The 20,853-nt window shown below is 44.0% G+C and overlaps 1 protein-coding gene across 1 annotated transcript in view; it reads left to right on the top strand.

Annotated features, from left to right (window-relative positions):
• The first annotated feature begins 307 nt into the window (after positions 1 to 307).
• Positions 308 to 20,853, top strand: part of LOC139380049 (striated muscle preferentially expressed protein kinase-like) — a 215,872-nt gene continuing 195,326 nt past the window's right edge. Inside the window, 2 exon segments of the mRNA XM_071122517.1 lie at positions 308 to 356; positions 359 to 733. Of these exon segments, the coding sequence (XP_070978618.1) occupies positions 308 to 356; positions 359 to 733 (424 nt within the window).

The following is a 20,853-nucleotide window of genomic DNA, read 5'->3' as shown; positions in this document are numbered from 1 at the left end:
AAAGTTGTTTTAATTGGCTCATGTATTGCTAATAATATACATGTATCTTCTGCTATCAAAGTTTTAAAGCAAATAAACGTAATTAATTAAATTGGATTTGATTACCTTCAAAGTGCCCGAGCCAGGTTTTTTGTCACAGCTTTTTTTGGAAGTTAGTGTTATGTTTGAAAGTGTTAACAATACTTATAATAATCAAAATGTTAAAGTGTAGTTGGGAAAGAAAGAAAATAAATTAAGAAAAAGGGCCCATTTGGGACACATTTTGAAAACACAACTGATACTATTATAAGAAGGTAGCACTGTGACAATGAACAGGGCAGAGCTGCAGATGACCCTGAAGAAGGGAGCGGATGAGGGGTGCACGGCATCCCAAGCCCCATCATTCCTCCAAAGCGGGCCAAGGCCTACCCTTACCCAGACCAGGCGGTCCCGAACTCTGGGGCTTCCTAGTTCCCCACCCAGACCCCTCCAGCATTCGTACGCAAAATGAGGAACGCCGCTGTGGGAACCATCTGCGACATCCGTCTGAAAGTGGTGGTGGTAGGAGACCCATAGCCCTCACTCTACTGGTACCACAACGACGACATGCTGAATGTGGTTAACCAGGAGTATGGGGGCCTCTGGATCAGGGACTGCAAGCCCAGCGATGCCGGCCTCTACACCTGCATCGCCAGCAAACACTTGGGGGAGGTGCAGAGTAGCGCCATGCACGCCGTCCTGGACCTGGAGGAAGGTAATGTAGACAGATTACTTATCCTATATTTTCGTTAAACATCCCTGGCCTCTTATCAATGTGTTACAGTTCAAATAAGGTAATACTTTTGGATTTATGGATTTAACATGATTGGGCAGGGGAGCAGCCATGGGAGGGCATAGGCCCACACTGGGGAGGCAGGGCTTTATTACAGACATAAATACTCCTCACTTCTCTGGCAACAGCTTTGGTGGACATTCCTGCAGTCAGCATGCCAATTGCACGCTCCCTCAAAACTTGAGATATCTGTGGCATTGTGTTGTGTGACAAAAACATTTTAGAGGGGCCTTTTATTGTCCCCAGCACCTGTGTAATGATCATGCAATTGAATCAGCTTCTTGATATGCCACACCTTTCAGGTGGATGTATTAAAATCCAAGATGGCGTAGCAATCAGACGTCTTTTGTCCTCGTATATATATTTTTACATATTTTTCCTTCGCATATATTTTTGATATTTTTCTTAACCTCAACTTCAACATACTCTTCTGCAATCCGCCTCACCCAATGTGGTATGAATCTGCTATTTTCTTTACGTTTGAACCGGAATCCCCAACAGAAGCTAGCCAGTTTACTAGCTAGTAGTCAGCTAGCCACTGTTAGCGGTCATCAGCTACCTTTAGCCCGGACAACTCTCGCCAGTCTGCACAGCGCGGCTCAAACCAGAGCAAATCAGGCTTCTTTTTCTCCATATCTCCGGATTCCTACCGCAAGCTCTGAACCTTTTCACCTGTATCACCGCAGCTAGCTAGCTACTATCCGAGTGGCCACTCCCAGCTAACGTCTCTGTCCCGAAGCAAGAACCAATTAGCCTGGAGCTAGCCTTTGCTAGGCCCATCTCCCGGCTTGCTGAAGAGGTCCATCAGTCATTCCTTGCGCTACAATACTTATTTTGCCAATTGGCCTCGACCCCTTTTACTGCCAACACGAAGCCCCACCGACCCATCATGACAACTACCGATGTAATTCGCCCGAGGGGGTTTTTCAACTGGCTCCTCTGTCGCGACGTCCCCTGAATGCCCATCTGCTAGCCTGCTAGCCGCGGCTCGCTAGCTGTCTAGAGCATATCAAACTGTTAGCTGAAGAGGCCCATTGGACAAATTCTTTGGCGACTATACCTATTTTGCCAATTGGCCTGGACCCTTTTACCACACGGAGCTCTGCTGCTCCATAATGACTGATCTGCTGACAGAACAGCACGAGGCGGCTACAACAGACTTCTTTCTTTGCGACGCACCTCTAAGGCCCTTGTGCTAGCTTGCTAGCCCTGGCCTGCTAGCTGTCTGAATCGGTGTGTCTCCGGCCCGCCAAGCTACTCACTGGACCCCTATGATCACTCGACTACGCATGCCTCTCCCTAATGTCAATATGCCTTGTCCATTGCTGTTTTGGTTAGTAATTATTGCCTTATTTCACTGTAGAGCCACTAGCCCTGCTCAATATGACTTAGTTAACCCTTTAGTCCCACCTCCCATTCATGTGGTGACCTCACCTGGTTTCAATTATGTTTCTAGAGACAATATCTCTCTCATCGTCACTCAATGCATAGGTTTACCTCCACTGTATTCACATACTACTATACCTTTGTGTACATTATGCCTTGAATCTATTCTACCGTGCCCAGAAATCTGCTCCTTTTACTCTCTGTTCCAAACGTACTAGACAACCAATTCTTATAGCCTTTAGCCGCACACTTATCCTACTCCTCCTCTGTTCCTCTGGTGATATAGAGGTTAATCCAAGCCCTGCAGTGCCTAGCTCCACTCCCATTCCCCAGGTGCTCTCATTTGTTGACTTCTGTAACCGTAAAATCCTTGGTTTCATGCATGTTAACATTAGAAGCCTACTCCCTAAGTTTGTTTTATTCACTGCATTAGCATACTCTGCAAACCAGAATGTCCTAGCCGGGTCTAAATCCTGGCTTAGGAAGACCACCAAAAACCCTGAAATTTCCATCCCTAACTATAAAATTTTCAGACAAGATAGGACTGCCAAAGGGGGCGGAGTTGCAATCTACTGCAGAGATAGCCTGCAGATTCAGGTCTGTGCCCAAACAATTTGAGCTTCTACTTTTAAAAATCCAACTTTCCAGAAACAAGTCTCTCACTGTTGCCGCTTGCTATAGACCACCTTCTGCCCCCAGCTGTGCCCTGGACACCATATGTGATTTGATTGCCCCCTATCTATCTTCAGAGCTCGTGCTGTTAGGTGACCTAAACTGGGACATGCTTAACACCCGGCCATCCTACAATCTAAGCTTGATAACCTCAATCTCACACAAATGATCAATGAACCTACCAAGTACAACCACAAATCCGAAAACACAGTCTCCCTCATAGATATCATCCTAACCAAGCTGCTATCTTCAACCAGCATCTCAGAGATCACTGCCTCATTGCCTGCGTCCGTAATGAGTCTGCGGTCAAACGACCACCCCTCATCACTATCAAACGCTCCCTAAAACCCTTCAGCAAGCAGATCTTTCTGATCGACCTGGCCTGGGTATTCTGGAAGGATATTGACCTCATTCTGTCAGTAGAGGATGCCTGGTTATTCTTTAAAAGTGGTTTCCTCACCATCTTAAATAAGCATGCCCCATTCCAAAAAATTAGAACCAGAAACAGATATAGCCCTTGGTTCACTCCAGACCTGACTGCAATTGACCAGCACAAAAACATCCTGTGGCATACTGCATTAGCATCGAATAGCCCCCGCGATATGAAACTTTTAAGGTAAGTTAACCTGTTGCGTCGACCAAACCCGGATCCGGGATTCTATTTACACACCTAAGCTCATTACCATAACGCAACGTTAACTATTCATGAAAATCGCAAATGAAATGAAATAAATATGCCATCTCTCAAGCTTAGCCTTTTGTAAACAACACTGTCATCTCAGATTTTCAAAATATGCTTCTCAACCATAGGAAAACAATAATTTGTGTAAAAGTGGCTAGCTAGCGTAGCATTTAGCGTTAGCATTAGCGTTAGCATCCAGCACGCAAGATTTCAACAAAAACATAAAAGCCTTCAAATAAAATAATTTACCTTTGAAGAACTTCGGATGTTTTCAATGAGGAGACTCTCAGTTAGATAGCAGATGCTCAGTTTTTCCCAAAAAGATTCTTTGTGTATTAGAAATAGCTCCGTTTTGTACATCACATTTGGCTACCAAAAAAAAAACGAAAATTCAGTCCTCAAAACGCGAACTTTTTTCCAAATTAACTCCATAATATCGACTGAAAACATGGCAAACGTTGTTTAGAATCAATCCTCAAGGTGTTTTTCACATATCTCTTCAATGATATATCGTTCGTGGAAGCATGGTTTCTCCCCTCAATCAAATGGAAAAGTACAAGCAGCTGGCGTTTGCGCACCGAATTCCACGCAGGACACCAGGCGGACACTTGGAAAATGTAGTCTCTTATGGTCAATCTTCCAATGATATGCCTACAAATACGTCACAATGCTGAAAACACCTTGGGGAAACGACAGAAAGTGTAGGCTCATTCCTTGCGCAATCACAGCCATATAAGGAGACAATGGAAAACAGAGCTTCAGAGATTCTGCTCATTTCCTGCTTGACGCATCATCTTGGTTTCGCCTGTAGAATGAGTTCTGGGTCACTTACAGACAATATCTTTGCAGATTCTGGAACTTCAGAGTGTTTTCTTTCAAAAACTGTCAAGAATATGCATAGTCGAGCATCTTTTCGTGACAAAATATCGCGCTTAAAACGGGAACGTTTTTTATCCAAAAATGAAATAGCGCCCCTAGAGATCCAACAGGTTAAGAACCTATATACACAGGCAGTTAGGAAAGCAAAGGCTAGCTTTTTCAAACAGAAGTTTGCATCCTGTAGCACAAACTCCAAAACGTTCTGGGACACTGTAAAGTCCATGGAGAATAAGAGCACCTCCTCCCAGCTGCCCACTGCACTGAGGCTAGGAAACACTGACCACCGATAAATCTGCGATAATTGAGAATTTCATTAAGCATTTTTCTATGGCTGGCCAACCTTGGCTACCCCTGGTTACCCTTACCCCGGGCAACAGCCCTGCACCCCCCACAGCAACTGTCAATCACCTCATTCTTATCGGCAGACTCAACAGCCTTGGTTTCTCAAATGACTGCCTCGCCTGGTTCACCAACTATTTCTCAGATATTCAGTGTGTCAAATCGGAGGGCCTATTGTTCATACCTCTGTCAGTCTCTATGGGGGTGCCACAGGGTTCAATCCTCGGGTAGACTCTTCTCTGTATACATCAATGATGTCGCTCTTGCTGCTGGTGATTCTCTGATCCACCTCTACGCAGATAACACTATTCTGTATACTTCTGGCCCTTCTTTGGACACTGTGTTAACTTATTGGCACATCCTCGTCAACATCCACTGAATTGCAGAGTGCCAAATTCAAATTAAATTACTAAAAATATAAAATTTTCATGAAATCACAAGTGCAATATAGCAAAACACAGCCTAGCTTGTTGTTAATCCACCTGTCAGATTTCAATAAAGCTTTACAGCAAAAGCTATCCAAGCGTTTATGTTAGGACATCTCTCTCAGCAGACAAAACATTACAAACAGCTAGCAGCAAAGTAGATTGGTCACGAAAGTCAGAAAAGCAATAAAATGAATCGCTTACCTGATGTTCTTCGGATGTTTGCACTCACGACACTCCCAGTTACACAATAAATGTTCCTTTTGTTCCATAAAGATTATTTTTATATCCAAAATACTTCCATTTGGTTTTGTTCAGAAATCCACAGGCTCAAGCGGTCACGACGGGGCAGACAAATTCCAAATAGTATCCGTAAAGTTCGTAGAAACATGTCAAACGTTTTTTATAATCAATCCTCAGGTTGCTTTTACAATATATAATCAATAATATTTCAACCGGACCGGACCGTAGCTTTTTCAATAGGAGAGAGAGAGAAAATGTCTGCTCCAAGCTGTTGCGCATGCAAAACACTGCTGGCACCCAGTTATCCTCTGACGCGATGTGATCGTCCTCGCTCATTTTTCAGAATAAAAGCCTGAAACTATGTCTAAAGACTGTTCACACCATTTGGAAGCCATAGAGAAAGGAATCTGGTCGATATCCCTTTAAATGGAGGGAAGGCATGTAATGGAACAGAGAGCTTTCAGGACAAACAGCGCTTCCTGGTTGGATTTGCCCCAGGTTTTTGCCTGCAACATCAGTTCTGTTATACTCACAGACAATATTTGGAGTTTTGGAAACTTTTGTGTTTTCTATCATAATCTGACAATTATATGCATATTCTAGATTCTGGGCCTGAGAAATAGGCAGTTTCATTTGGGTACGTTTTTCATCCAAACATCAAAATACTGCCCCCTACACTGAAGAGGTTAACTAACCTCCAGACGAGCTTCAATGCCATACAACTCTCCTCCCGTGGCCTCCAACTGCTCTTAAATGCAAGTAAAACTAAATGCATGCTCTTCAACCGATTGCTGCCCGCTCCTGCCCGTCTGTCCAGCATCACTACTCTGGACGGTTCTGACTTAGAATATGTGGACAACTACAAAGATCTAGGTGTCTGGGTAGACTAAAAACTCTCCTTCCAGACTTGCATTAAGCACCTCCAATCCAAAATTAAATCTAGAATCAGCTTCCTATTTTGCAACAAAGCATCCTTCACTCATGCTGCCAAACATACCCTCGTGAAACTGACTATACTACCGATCCTTGACTTCGGCGATGTCATTTACAAAATAGCAGTCTATCACAGTGCCATTCGTTTTGTCACCAAAGCTCCATATACTGTACTACCCACCACTGCGACCTGTATGCTCTCATTGGCTGACCCTCGCTTCATATTTGTTGCCAAACCCACTGGCTCCAGGTCATCTATAAGTCTTTGCTAGGTAAAGCCTCACCTTATTTTAGCTCACTGGTCACCATAGCAGCACCCACCTGTAGCATGCGCTCCAGCAGGTATATTTCACTGGTCACCCCCAAAGCCAATTCCTCTTTCGGCCGCCTTTCCCTCGAGTTCTCTGCTGCCAATGACTGAAAAGAACTGCAAAAATCACTGAAGCTGGAGACTCATAACTCCCTCACTAATTTTAAGCACCAACCGTCAGAGCAGCTCACAGATCACTGCATCTGTACATAGCCCATCTGTAAATAGCCCATCCATCTACCTCATCCCCATACTGTTATTTATTTTGTTCATTTAGCTCTTTTGCACCCCAGTATCTTTACTTGCCCACTCATCTTCTGCACATCTATCACTCCCGTGTTTAATTGCTATATTGTAATTATTATGCCACTATATGGCCTATTTATTGCCTTACCTCCCTTATCCTACCTCATTTGCACACACTGTATATATACTTTTTCTATTGTATTATTGACTGTATATTTGTTTATTCCATGTGTAACTCTGTGTTTGTGTCACACTATTTTGCTTTATCTTGGCCATGTCACAGTTGTAAATGAGAACTTGTTCTCAACTGGCCTACCTGGTTAAATAAAGGTGAAATGAATGTTTTATTATTATCTTGTCAAAGGAGAAATGCTCATTAACAGGGATGTAAACAAATTGGTGCACAAAATATGTGAGAAATAAGATGTTTGTGCGTATGGAACATTTCTGGTATCTTTTATTTCAACTGATGAAACATTGGACCAACACTTTATATGTTACGGATGTTTTGGGGCCATGTTTTGGGCATCCCCTCTAATTTCGGTTAAACCATATGTAAAATCTTGCGTAATTTGGTCAGCTACATGATTAACTTCTGGGTTTATACGTGTTCGAAATTGAGTTCCGGAGATTTGCGAAGTCTCCACCCTTGTAAAAGGAAACACTCAGGCAGTATGGGCACACGCGCAAAGAACTCAAAGCACTGCCTTCGCCCAATCCTGATGAATCCAAATAACCAGTGACGAAAACCCAAAGACCGGAACTACTGCTGCTCTTATCTCATGCTGCCCATTCATCCCTGGCAGATTCTGAGTACACTTAAATCTGCCCACAAAACCCCACCCCACCCTCAGCCTCACGACCTACACACCACTATGGAGGCACGAACATAGACACTAACTAATACTCCCATGTGTAATACTCCCATTCACACTTGGAATTTGTGGGCAAATATGGTTTGATATTATTTAGAAATACTTCAGCTGTTTTTTTTTTCTCGACATTGCTCTTTCTATACCATCATCTCATGACATCACAGTTTACCTATTGAGTCCCTCAATGCTCAGAGCTTGTGAAAAATTGAAGGGTTCACATAAATGGCATGATTAATCATTTTTGAACCAGTCAGAATATGTAATCTGATTTGTATGATGTTTGTGCAGAGCTAAAGAGGGAGTAATACTGAAGAGTGATAATGTGATACTTTCTTCTCTGGCCAACTCATAATGGTGGGTAATAGGGAAGAACTGGGTAATGCTTTACTTACAGTCTGTAGGTATATTGCGGTATAATGCTGTTATAATTCCTTGTAGAATATGTGACCCCCTTTAAATGTCGTATTATCATTTCATGATGATCCTGACCAACCTAGCCATTTTGGTTCAGTTGAAATGTTGATACATAGAGATATAACTTTTTATTAACTTTAGTGTAAGACACCATTAAGGTTCATACATGCTTATAACAACTTATAAAGCATTATACCCGCATGCCTCAAGTGTTACCAACAGGAGTTATTTATCCTCCTAGGTTACCTTGTTAGGCCAGATGACTGAACCTTGAGGCATGTTTCATTGGCACAGGAGTGATAGGTCATCTAAATTGCTACATACAACAATGGCAGCAGATAGAGACTGCTACGTTTCTTTGGGGCTGTTTTTGTAAGATGCATCAGGTTAATAATAATAATGCCTAGAACTTTCCATAATCTCGAATAGAAATATGTAATATAAATTATTGTAGCAAGGCTCTGTCTTGTTTAGAGTCATTGGGTCCACACCTGTATGGCATAGATTTTAGGACACCCTCAGCTTCAACTGCCTCTGTCCCTACTGCAACAAAGTGCTTTTCGATTAAATGGGTGTTGACTAATTATTTCTTGCTCTTTGAATCTTGCTGCTCTGTCCTCACTTGAAACCGTCTCAATCCTCGGCCCTGACTGTGCCTACTCTACAGCTGTCCTATCGGTCATTGGTTCTCTCTCTATCCCCTTTCACCCTCATCGACACTGAATGTTATTTATACCCATGGAATGTGCCAGGCATTAGATTTTATGATGTTAATAGGCCACAGCCTCTTCAATTACACAGGAAGACATCACAGCTAGCCCCACCCCCCTGCAATAGGTTTTCAGGGGTCTCTTATCAGTACCCAAATCTTAATGGCCAGGGAATGAGCCAAATTTGATTTCAAACCCACACATCCTCTCAAAGCAACTCTAACCAACTTCAAGGACCTATTTATGCTCGATGGTGAAAATGCCCACTCAGTACAGTACTTATTCACTATCAGCCTATAGGCCCAGGGACTTTGATGGCTGGCTGGCTAAATGAGGATCTTAGTTGTGTAGTTGTTGATGAAGTTCACAACTCGCTGCAAGTCCTCATACTTCAGGTGTAACCTGTGCTTGCTTGGGCCAGCTCTCTTTTTGATGGGAGGCATTAGACCATTCTCCTTGTATGACTGGTGGAGGAGAATCAGGCGTGTTCCACTGATGTTGAAAGACAAATTCCAGATACAAATATTTTGGCATTATTATACAATAGACAGCCGTAATCACCATCAGACACACCTGGCTAACTTGATGGGTCATGTAATCATCTGGAGTCTTTTGTTTAGACATGCTAGCTAAACAATGAACCATAATCCTAATCCATAGAGTACTACCAATACAAACCAATTTTCATAGCTAGCTAAAGTTAACCAAATAGGTTCCACGTTAGCTAGTTAACATTAGGCTATAACTAGCAATGCGGAATGACATTCTGAGAACATTACTACACACAGATCATAAATGTAATGTTAGCTAGCGAACCAGCCATCTAACGTTAGCTAGCTAGCTAACAGTAAGCTTTAACTTGATATTTTGTTTAGACATGTAGCTAGGTTGCTAGCTAGCTAAACAAACAATGAACCATAATCGCAATCCATACATTACTACACATAGATCATAAATGTATTGTTAGCTAGCGAGCCAGCCATCTAACATCAGCTAGATAGCTAACAGTAAGCTTTAACTTGCAATGAAAACAAGTTTGACAAAATCAGGAACGTATATTATCTGAATCTGTAGCTAGACTCTTGCCCCTATACACTACGTTTTAGAACACCTACTCGTTCAATGGTTTTCCTTTATTTTTACAATTTTCTACATTGTAGATGTAGGTGGACGTGGGCTGCCTCCCAGGTTTCCTCAGCGTGCCGAAACCAATTGTCCACCGCAGGAGCCTCGGTCTGGTTCTGATGCCAAGGAGCCAGAACCGGCTGATACCTTAATACACATTGAAAAGAGGTAAGGTTAGTGGAGGAGTGAAGTAGCGAGTTCTGAGCCATCTCCGCCCAGGGCACGAACTTCGCCCACTCCCCCGGCCGATCCTGGCAATAAGACTGCAGAAACCTACCCACATTCTGGTTAACTCTCTCCACCTGCCCATTACTCTCGGGGTGAAAACCTGAGGTAAGACTAACCGAGATCCCCAGGCGCTCCATGGACGCCTTCCAGACCCTTGATGTGAACTGGGGACCCCGATCAGACACTATATCCTCAGGCACCCCATAGTGCCGGAAAACGTGTGTAAACAGGGCCTCTGCAGTTTGTAAGGCTGTAGGGAGACCGGGCAAAGGGAGGAGACGACAGGACTTAGAAAACCGATCCACAACGACCAGGATCGTGGTGTAACCCTGTGAAGGTGGAAGATCAGTCAAAAAATCCACCAACAGGTGCGACCACGGCCGTTGAGGAACGGGTAGAGGTTGTAGCTTACCTCTGGGCAGGTGTCTAGGAGCCTTGCACTGGGCGCACACCGAGCAGGAGGAAACATAAATCCTCACTTCTTTAGCTAAAGTGGGCCACCAGTACCTCTCATCAAGACAGCGCATCGTCCGACCTATCCCAGGATGACCAGAGGAGGGTGTCGTGTGAGCCCAATAGATAAATCGGTCGCGGACAGCAGATGGAACGTACATACGACCAGCTGGACACTCAGGGGTAGAGGGCTCTGCACATGACGCCCGCTCAATGTCCGCGTCCAGCTCCCACACTACAGGCGCCACCAAACACGAAGCTGGGAGTATGGGAGTGGGATCCATGGATCGCTCTTCTGTGTCATACAGCCGAGACAATGCGTCTGCCTTAACGTTCTGGGAGCCTAGTCTGTAAGAAAGAGGAAACACAAAACGAGTGAAAAACATGGCCCACCTTGCCTGGTGAGGATTCAGTCTCTTCGCCTGCCGGATGTACTCCAGTTTGCGGTGGTCAGTCCAGATGAGAAAGGGATGTTTAGCCCCCTCAAGCCAATGCCTCCACACCTTCAAGGCTTCTACGATAGCTAACAGGGCTGAGCTTCTTCGAAAAGAAAGCACAGGGGCGAAGCTTCAGTGGCGTACCCGAACGCTGAGAGAGCACTGCTCCTATCCCAGCTTCGGATGCGTCCACCTCCACTATGAATGGCAAAGAGGGATCCGGATGAGCCAACACAGGCACCGAGGTAAACAGAGTCTTCAGGTGCCCAAAAGCCCTGTTCGCCTAAGCCGACCACTGCAAGCGCACCAGGACCCCCTTTAGCAGTGAGGTAATGGGAGCAGCCACCTGACCAAAACCCCGGATAAACCTCCAGTAGTAATTGGCAAACCCTAAAAAACGCTGCACCTCCTTTACCGTGGTTGGAGTCGGCCAATTACGCACGGCTGTAATGCGGTCGCTCTCCATCTCCACTCCTGAAGTGGAAATCCGATGCCCTAGAAAGGAGATGGATTGTTGGAAGAACAAGCATTTCTCAGCCTTGACATATAGATCATGCTCCAACAGGCGACCAAGCACCCTGCGCACCAGGGACACATGCTCGGCGCGTGTAGCGGAGTATATCAGAATATCATCGATATACACCACTACACCCTGCCCGTGCAGGTCCCTGAAGATCTCATCTACAAATGATTGGAAAACTGATGGAGCATTCATCAACCCATATGGCATGACAAGGTACTCATAATGACCTGAGGTGGTGCTAAATGCCGTCTTCCACTCATCACTCTTCCGAATACGCACCAGATTGTACGCACTCCTGAGATCCAATTTTGTGAAAAAGCGTGCCCCGTGCATTAACTCAATAACCGTATTGATCAGGGTAACTATATTTCACTGTGATTTTATTTAGACCTCGATAATCAATGCACGGGCGTAAACCGCCATCCTTTTTTTTCACAAAAAAGAAACTCGAAGAGACGGGTGAAATGGATGGCTGATGCAGGGATTCAGAGACATATGTCTCCATAGCCTCCGTCTCCTGGGATATGCAGTGTCTACCAGGAGATCTATCGCACAATCCCCCCGTCGATGGGGTGGCAATTGAGTCGCCTTCTATTACAGAAGGCGAGAGCCAAATCGGCATATTCGGGGGGAATGCGCACGGTGGAGACCTGGTCTGGACTTTCCACCTTAGTAGCACGTACGGAAACCCCTAAACACCTACCTGAGCACTCTCGCAACCACCCCGTGAGAGCCCTCTGTGGCCAAGAAACAGTGGGGTTATGACAAGCTAACCAGGGTAGGCCTAGCACCACAGAATACGCAGGAGAGTCAATAAGGAAAAGACTAATCTTCTCCTTGTGACCCTCCTGCGTTATCATACACAAAGGTGCGGTTACCTCCCTGATAAACCCTGACCCTAATGGTCGACTATCTAAGGCAAGAATAGGGAAAGGCATATCCACAGAAACAATAGGGATCCCTAAACTATGAGCTAAACTTTTATTAATGAAATTCCCAGCCGCACCTGAATCTACTAGTGCCTTATACTGGGAATGCAGGGAAAAATCAAGAAAAGAGACCGAGACAAACATTAGTGCAACAGAGGGCTCTGGATGAGAATGGTGCCTACTCCCCTGGGGTAGGCACCAGAATGCCCTGCCTGCCTTCTCTATTCCCAGAGGAACCAACCCGGCACCGACCAGCAGTGTGCCCTCTGCGACCATGAATGGTGCTCGAGCGGGAACCCCCTCCGGTCTCCCTGCGCACCATCCCTCCCAATTCCATAGGTTCGGGAGAGAGGGTGCGGGAGGATGGAACAACCAGACCCCGATCTAGACGTCCACGAGTAGCCAGCATGTTGTCCAGCCTGATGGACATGTCCACCAGCTGGTCGAAGGTGAGGGTGGTGTCTCTACAGGCCAGCTCCCGACGGACGTCCTCGCGTAGACTACAACGGTAATGGTCGATCAGGGCCCTGTCGCTCCATCCAGCGCCGGCAGCCAAGGTCCTAAACTCCAAAGCAAACTCCTGTGCACTCCTCGTCTCCTGCCTCAGATGATAGAGGAGCTCACCCGCTGCTTTGCCTTCGGGTGGATGGTCGAATACTATCCGGAATTGGCGGGTGAACTCCTCAAAATGGTCCAACGCCACATCCTCCTCTCTACACACAGCGCTGGCCCATTCCAGGGCTTTCCCGGTGAGGCATGAGACGAGGGCGTAACTCTTCTCACGGTCAGATGGTACTGGGGAGACCGTGGCCAGATACAAGTTCAGCTTAAGGAGGAAACCCTGGCAGCCGGCAGTATCTCCGTTGTATCCCATGGGTAGGGTAAAATGGATCTTCGGTTCAGGAGGGGAAAAAGCGTTCAAGGGAGATTCCGGTTGTGGTGGTGGTGGCGCTGGAGAAACTCCCTGTCTCTCCCAGCAATCCATATTCTGGACAATGCGATCCATTACAGTGCTCAAACAGTCAATCGCCTCCGCTTGTTCCCGGACACATTCCTCCACCTCCATGGGCGTAGTGTCCTCTCCTGCTGACTTCATATTTTTTGGTCAGAGATTATGTCAGCGTCGTGTGTATAGGTGGCAGGGAAGTCAGGTGCAGGAGAGTCAAAATGGAGTGTAAATTGAGTCTTTTAATAAATGTCAACAGAACATGCTCCATAACACTAAAAAGTACAGACATGAAAAAAACATGGGTACGAGGACCCATCGCGCACCAACACAACAAATAAACAACACGGACAATAAAACAATCTCTGACAAAGACATGAGGGGAAACAGAGGGTTAAATACACAACAGGTAATGAATGGGATTGAAAACAGGTGTGTGGGAAGACAAGACGAAACCAATGGAAAATGAAAAATGGATCAATGATGGCTAGAAGACCGGTGACGTCGAACGCCGAGCACCTCCCGAACAAGTAGAAGTCGTGACAATAATTAAAAAATACTCAAATTGCTGCATCTGGATTCTCCTCCCTATACAGATCAGAGTTCTGAGAAAACATTTTACTTGATCTCTTATGAACAACTTTAGGCCCTGCCTTTGGTACTTTGGCTTTCCGTGTTATTGCCACAATGTTATGGTCACTACAGCCAATGGTAAGTTATTTATTTTATTTTATTTTATTTCACCTTTATTTAACCAGGTAGGCAAGTTGAGAACAAGTTCTCATTTACAATTGCGACCTGGCCAAGATAAAGCAAAGCAGTTCGACACATACAACGACACAGAGTTACACATGGAGTAAAACAAACATACAGTCAATAATACAGTATAAACAAGTCTATATACAATGTGAGCAAATGAGGTGAGATAAGGGAGGTAAAGGCAAAAAGGCCATGGTGGCAAAGTAGATACAATATAGCAAGTAAAACACTGGAATGGTAGATTTGCAATGGGAGAATGTGCAAAGTAGAAATAAAAATAATGGGGGTGCAAAGGAGCAAAATAAATAAATAAATTAAATACAGTAGGGAAAGAGGTAGTTGTTTGGGCTAAATTATAGGTGGGCTATGTACAGGTGCAGTAATCTGTGAGCTGCTCTGACAGTTGGTGCTTAAAGCTAGTGAGGGAGATAAGTGTTTCCAGTTTCAGAGATTTTTGTAGTTCGTTCCAGTCATTGGCAGCAGAGAACTGGAAGGAGAGGCGGCCAAAGAAAGAATTGGTTTTGGGGGTGACTAGAGAGATATACCTGCTGGAGCGTGTGCTACAGGTGGGAGATGCAATGGTGACCAGCGAGCTGAGATAAGGGGGGACTTTACCTAGCAGGGTCTTGTAGATGACATGGAGCCAGTGGGTTTGGCGACGAGTATGAAGCGAGGGCCAGCCAACGAGAGCGTACAGGTCGCAATGGTGGGTAGTATATGGGGCTTTGGTGACAAAACGGATTGCACTGTGATAGACTGCATCCAATTTGTTGAGTAGGGTATTGGAGGCTATTTTGTAAATGACATCGCCAAAGTCGAGGATTGGTAGGATGGTCAGTTTTACAAGGGTATGTTTGGCAGCATGAGTGAAGGATGCTTTGTTGCGAAATAGGAAGCCAATTCTAGATTTAACTTTGGATTGGAGATGTTTCATATGGGTCTGGAAGGAGAGTTTACAGTCTAACCAGACACCTAAGTATTTGTAGTTGTCCACGTATTCTAAGTCGGAGCCGTCCAGAGTAGTAATGTTGGACAGGCGGGTAGGTACAGGTAGCGATCGGTTGAAGAGCATGCATTTAGTTTTACTTGTATTTAAGAGCAATTGGAGGCCACGGAAGGAGAGTTGTATGGCATTGAAGCTTGCCTGGAGGGTTGTTAACCTGTTGCGACGACCAAACCCGGATCCGGGATTCTATTTATAGACCTAAGCTCATTACCATAACGCAACGTTAACTATTCATGAAAATCGCAAATGAAATGAAATAAATATGCTATCTCTCAAGCTTAGCCTTTTGTTAACAACACTGTCATCTCAGATTTTCAAAATATGCTTTTCAACCATAGGAAAACAATCATTTGTGTAACAGTAGCTAGCTAGCGTAGCATTTAGCGTTAGCATTAGCGTTAGCATTTAGCAAGCAACTATCACAAAAACAAGTAAAGCCTTCAAATAAAATAACTTACCTTTGAAGAACTTCTGATGTTTTCAATGAGGATACTCTCAGTTAGATAGCAGATGCTCAGTTTTTCCAAAAAGATTCTTTGTGTATTAGAAATAGCTCCGTTTTATACATCACATTTGGCTACCAAAAAAAAAAGAAAATTCAGTCCTCAAAACGCGAACTTTTTTCCAAATTAACTCCATAATATCGACTGAAAACATGGCAAACGTTGTTTAGAATCAATCCTCAAGGTGTTTTTCACATATCTCTTCATTGATATATCGTTCTTGGAAGCATGGTTTCTCCCCTCAATCAAATGGAAAAGTACAAGCAGCTGGCAATTGCGCACCGAATTCCACGCAGGACACCAGGCGGACACTTGGAAAATGTAGTCTCTTATGGTCAATCTTCCAATGATATGCCTACAAATACGTCACAATGCTGCTAAGACCTTGGGGGAACGACAGAAAGTGTAGGCTCATTCCTTGCGCAATCACAGCCATATAAGGAGACAATGGAAAACAGAGCTTCAGAAATTCTGCTAATTTCCTGGTTGACGCATCATCTTGGTTTCGCCTGTAGAATGAGTTCTGGGTCACTTACAGACAATATCTTTGCAGATTCTGCAGAACTCTGCATGCTATCTTTGCAGTAGATTGCAACACCGCCCCCTTTGGCAGTTCTATCTTGTCTGAAAATGTTGTAGTTTGGAATTAAAATGTCTGAATTTTTGGTGGTCTTCCTAAGCCAGGATTCAGACACAGCTAGAACATCCGGGTTGGCAGAGTGTGCTAAAGCAGTGAATAGAACAAACTTAGGATGGAGGCTTCTAATGTTAACATGCATGAAACCAAGGCTATTACGGTTACAGAAGTCGTCAAAAGAGAGCGCCTGGGGAATAGGAGTGGAGCTAGGCACTGCAGGGCCTGGATTCACCTCTACATCGCCAGATGAACAGAGTAGGAGTAGAATAAGGGTGCGGCTAAAAGCAATAAGAATTGGTCGTTTAGAACGTCTGGAACAGAGAGTAAAAGGAGGTTTCTGGGGGCGATAAAATAGCATCAAGGTATAATGTACAGACAAAAGTAAGGTAGGATGTGAATACAGTGGAGGTAAACCTAGGTATTGAGTGATGAAGAGAGAGATATTGTCTCTAGAAACATCATTAAAACCAGGAGATGTCATTGCATGTGTGGGTGGTGGAACTAATAGGTTGGATAAGGTATAATGAGCAGGACTAGAGGCTCTACAGTGAAATAAGCCAATAAACACTAACCAGAACAGCAATGGACAAGACATATTGACATGAAGGAGAGGCATGCTCAGTCGAGTGATCAAAAGGGTCCAGTGAGTGGAGAGGTTGGTTGGGGGTCACGGCGATTTAGACAGCTAAATCGGTAGCAAGCTAGCATAGGAGCAAGCTAGCATAAGATGGAGGTCTGTTATTAGCCAACTCTTGCGTTCCGTCAGTAGATTAGTGGGTTTCCGTGTGGTAGAGGGGATGAATCCAAATCACACAACAACAACAAAAATAAAAACAATAGATATAGTTATAGAGGCCCAAGAAGAAAAATAAATAAATAAAAATAGTCCGATTGTCTATTCAGATAGCAGCCGATAAGATAGCCAACGGCTAGCAGGCCGCAGATGGGCGCCCAGGCAACGTTGCGCCGGAGGAGCCAGCCGGACAGTTCCCTCGGGTAGACAACGTCGGCAGTCTAGCCGTGAAGGCCCGGTGGGGCTCCGCGTAGGCAGCAAAACGGGTCCGGATAGGTGACTGCAGCCCAGGAGTGATTGATGGAACTCTTCAGCTGGCTAGCTCCGGAACAATTGATGTTAGATCCGGAATCGACGAAAGCCGATAGTCACACGGATAGCAGCTAGCTAGCTGCGAGATCAAGGCATGGACGTCCAGAGCCAGCGGCTGAAATCCAGGGACATGGAGAGAAAAATTGGTCCGATATGTTCCGCTCCGAGCCGCGCTGCGCTGCACCGCGCCGTACAAAACTGGCGATAGATTCTCGAGCCAAAGGACAGCCGATGACCACAAACCGAGGTCAGCTGAGTACCAACGATTAGCCAGTAAATAAGCTAACTAGCTTCTGAACTAGCCCCTGAACCAGCTTCAGAGTAGCTTCTGGACCAGCTTCTGGCTAGCTCCCGGCTAGCTTCTGGCTAATTTCTGGCTAGCCTCTCGGAGGATCACAGATCTGAGGTAAATAATACTTTTTTATATAAATATAAATTGGTGAAACGGATTGCAGGAGAGTGTTCTGAAGATGAGTTTTTGGAAAATTAAAAATGTATGTGAAAAAAAAGTTGTAAATATATATATATACGGGACACGACAGGACGAGGACAAAAATACGTCTGAACTGCTATGCCATCTTGCCATATTGCTTTTGAGCAAAACTCTGTAGCGTTGATGAAGACATGATCAATACAAGTGGATGTCACGGACCCAACACTATTGATATACACTCTAGTTGTTTGAATTTCTGCAAATTGAATGTACAATTGTGTAAGCCTGCCTTGCAATGCAGCTGAAATAACATAGCTAGCTAACCATTTACTTGTTTATTGTGCAGTGGAGGATAAAAATAACTGTATGCCTAATGCTGTGTAGCTAGCTACAGTATGTTGTCGATCTGTGTATGGACCCTAAAACATTAGGTTCTGAACTAATATTCATACCAAACTATGAACCTCAGCTATCATAGTTGTTGTATCAACTTCAAGTCTGAATGGCATTAATGAAGCCTATGAATAGAGTAGAATATAATAACACTATTGTGCCAAGAATGCAAGTCCTATATACATGTACTGTAGTTATTATCACTCATGAGATTCCCACATTGTAACCTGTACATTGAATGTAATCACTGATCATGTACTCTTCCTTGGCAAATAAAGGTGAAGTTCAGGTATGAATCTCTGAGACATTCTTTTCAGTTATATCAAACTCCATTATTTGAATGATGCTGTGTCTGCATGTATGTATTACAATTATACACTTCAACAGTGTTTACCGCTCCTGGGACATCGATGATTACACATTGTAACTATACAATAGACTAACTAGAAACATGATTGATTTGTAATTCATATATACAGAAAAAAAACAAATATCTAACTCCCTTCATCTGCATTAATCTGAGGACACAGGATAGTATTTCAATGAGATACTTAATTTCAACCAGTGGAGATTGTGAAACACTTTATTGAAAGAAGTTCATTATCCAGGTGTTATAAATAATTAATACATGCATTATAATATGTTAATGTAATATTATATTATAAATACAAGTTCAATCTGTACTTCAACAAGGAAGAAAGATGAGGTGGGGAGAGAAGTGTAGAAGACAGAAAGGGAAAGAGGTAAGAACAGCGGCAGACAGCATATGGTTAATGAATTACCGTGCTACCCTAATACTCTCTCAGTTCATCACAATTGCAGTGCCTCCTAACCAATCTTGGGCTCCCAGTTGGCCCGAAGGTTATCTTAGGAGCAGGTGAGGTGGCGGTGACGGGACTGGCTTCCTCTCTCACATCAAAACATACCTGTAGACGAGAGACTGATGGATAGATAGAGAGCATGATTAAGCCTTGTTTTTTTTATTCTAACGGCCAGTCATCATAATCATCAGGAGATGAAATGCAAAACTGACCTTGGATAATTAACTCTGGGACTACTACATCTCTGTCTGTATTTCAATGTAAAGCATCTCTTTATTAACACTCCCTGTTGACCCACAAACAATAGAAGATAAGGTCAATAGAAGATACTGTATGTGACGCAGACACCTATCGGAGTGTACCTGAAACATTTAAATATAGAGGGCTATGTGTCTCTACTTGGTTATTGCAAGCTTAACCCCTAGGGAAATCATGACTTGGCAGCAACAGATAGTTCAGTGAAAATGGCTGTGTGTATGTGGTGTAAATCTGAAAATTAGCAGCTGACATCTTAAGTTTTTTTTAAATTAATGCACGTGAGACAGGTTGCATGTACAACAAGACAGGCAGAGATGAAGAGAGAAAAAGAACACAAGAGTTTAATTACCTCTGGTTATGGACACTTTTGCCAGAAATGAAGCTTCCATGGCCTGTTCTTCAGACAGTGAACATCTGGCAATATCTACATTTTAGACCGCTTGATCAGCTCGCTCTCTGAAAGTAAAGAAAATAGCTTATTCATCCTTTTGTAAAATAAAGCTAACCGTTACACTGTCATGAATTATGATTATATATCGACTATGAAACAAATATGACATGGCCTGCGGCCTGCTTATGAGTTGCCATGAAAGAAAGTTAGATTAATTCAACTGACACTGAATCGTGAGAGCTAACTACTAGCTATGAATAAGTTGGACGGAAGAACGCCGCCCAGTGCTGCTTACCTGAGATGCCATCATCACCCGTCCTTCTTCGTAGGTGTCCGCTTCCTTTGTGTCGGAAAAAAGTTAGCGTATAAGAATTTGCCTGAGAATAGCCAAACCTTCATACAAACGTGCTACTGTATGCAGAATTCTTGACGCACAACCGAAGATGCTGCCATATCCTGCCAGCACGCCCACAAGCGAGCCACTCAGGCACAGAATGATGATGCGTGGAAGAGGGAAAGGAGCAACAATTTGTTGCAAGTTGGGGAGGGGGGTTAATAGCTGAACAATAGACTATTCAACCTTTACTAAAGAATAGTCTATTAGCCGAGCTAGGTGTGAAAACCCCCCTCCTATCACAGACCAGATTTGCCCTAACGACCAAGGGGTAGCTTGCTACTCAATGTAATAAAGTAATGACTTTTCAAATAAGTTACCTTACACGTTATGTTGACTGACAATTGTTAGCTATGCTGTCCTTACCAACCATATAGCATATCATTACAGCAGTATGCAGCTAACGTTAGTAACTATACATCAAACTTGCCAGTATATTAACTATAGGCTATCTAACTACCCAACGTTTATTGACTTGATTATTCCCATCATTCTTAGCTTAGCTAAATGGTATGTTCGCTGTGCGTTCTCAATGGACATTTGGGTGCTTTCATAAATTAGCTCTGGCTATCAATAGGCTGGACAAT

Source organism: Oncorhynchus clarkii, chromosome 22, assembly GCF_045791955.1.
Source record: "Oncorhynchus clarkii lewisi isolate Uvic-CL-2024 chromosome 22, UVic_Ocla_1.0, whole genome shotgun sequence".
NCBI lineage: Eukaryota > Metazoa > Chordata > Actinopteri > Salmoniformes > Salmonidae > Oncorhynchus > Oncorhynchus clarkii.
This window is presented reverse-complemented; position numbering and strand designations above follow the sequence as displayed.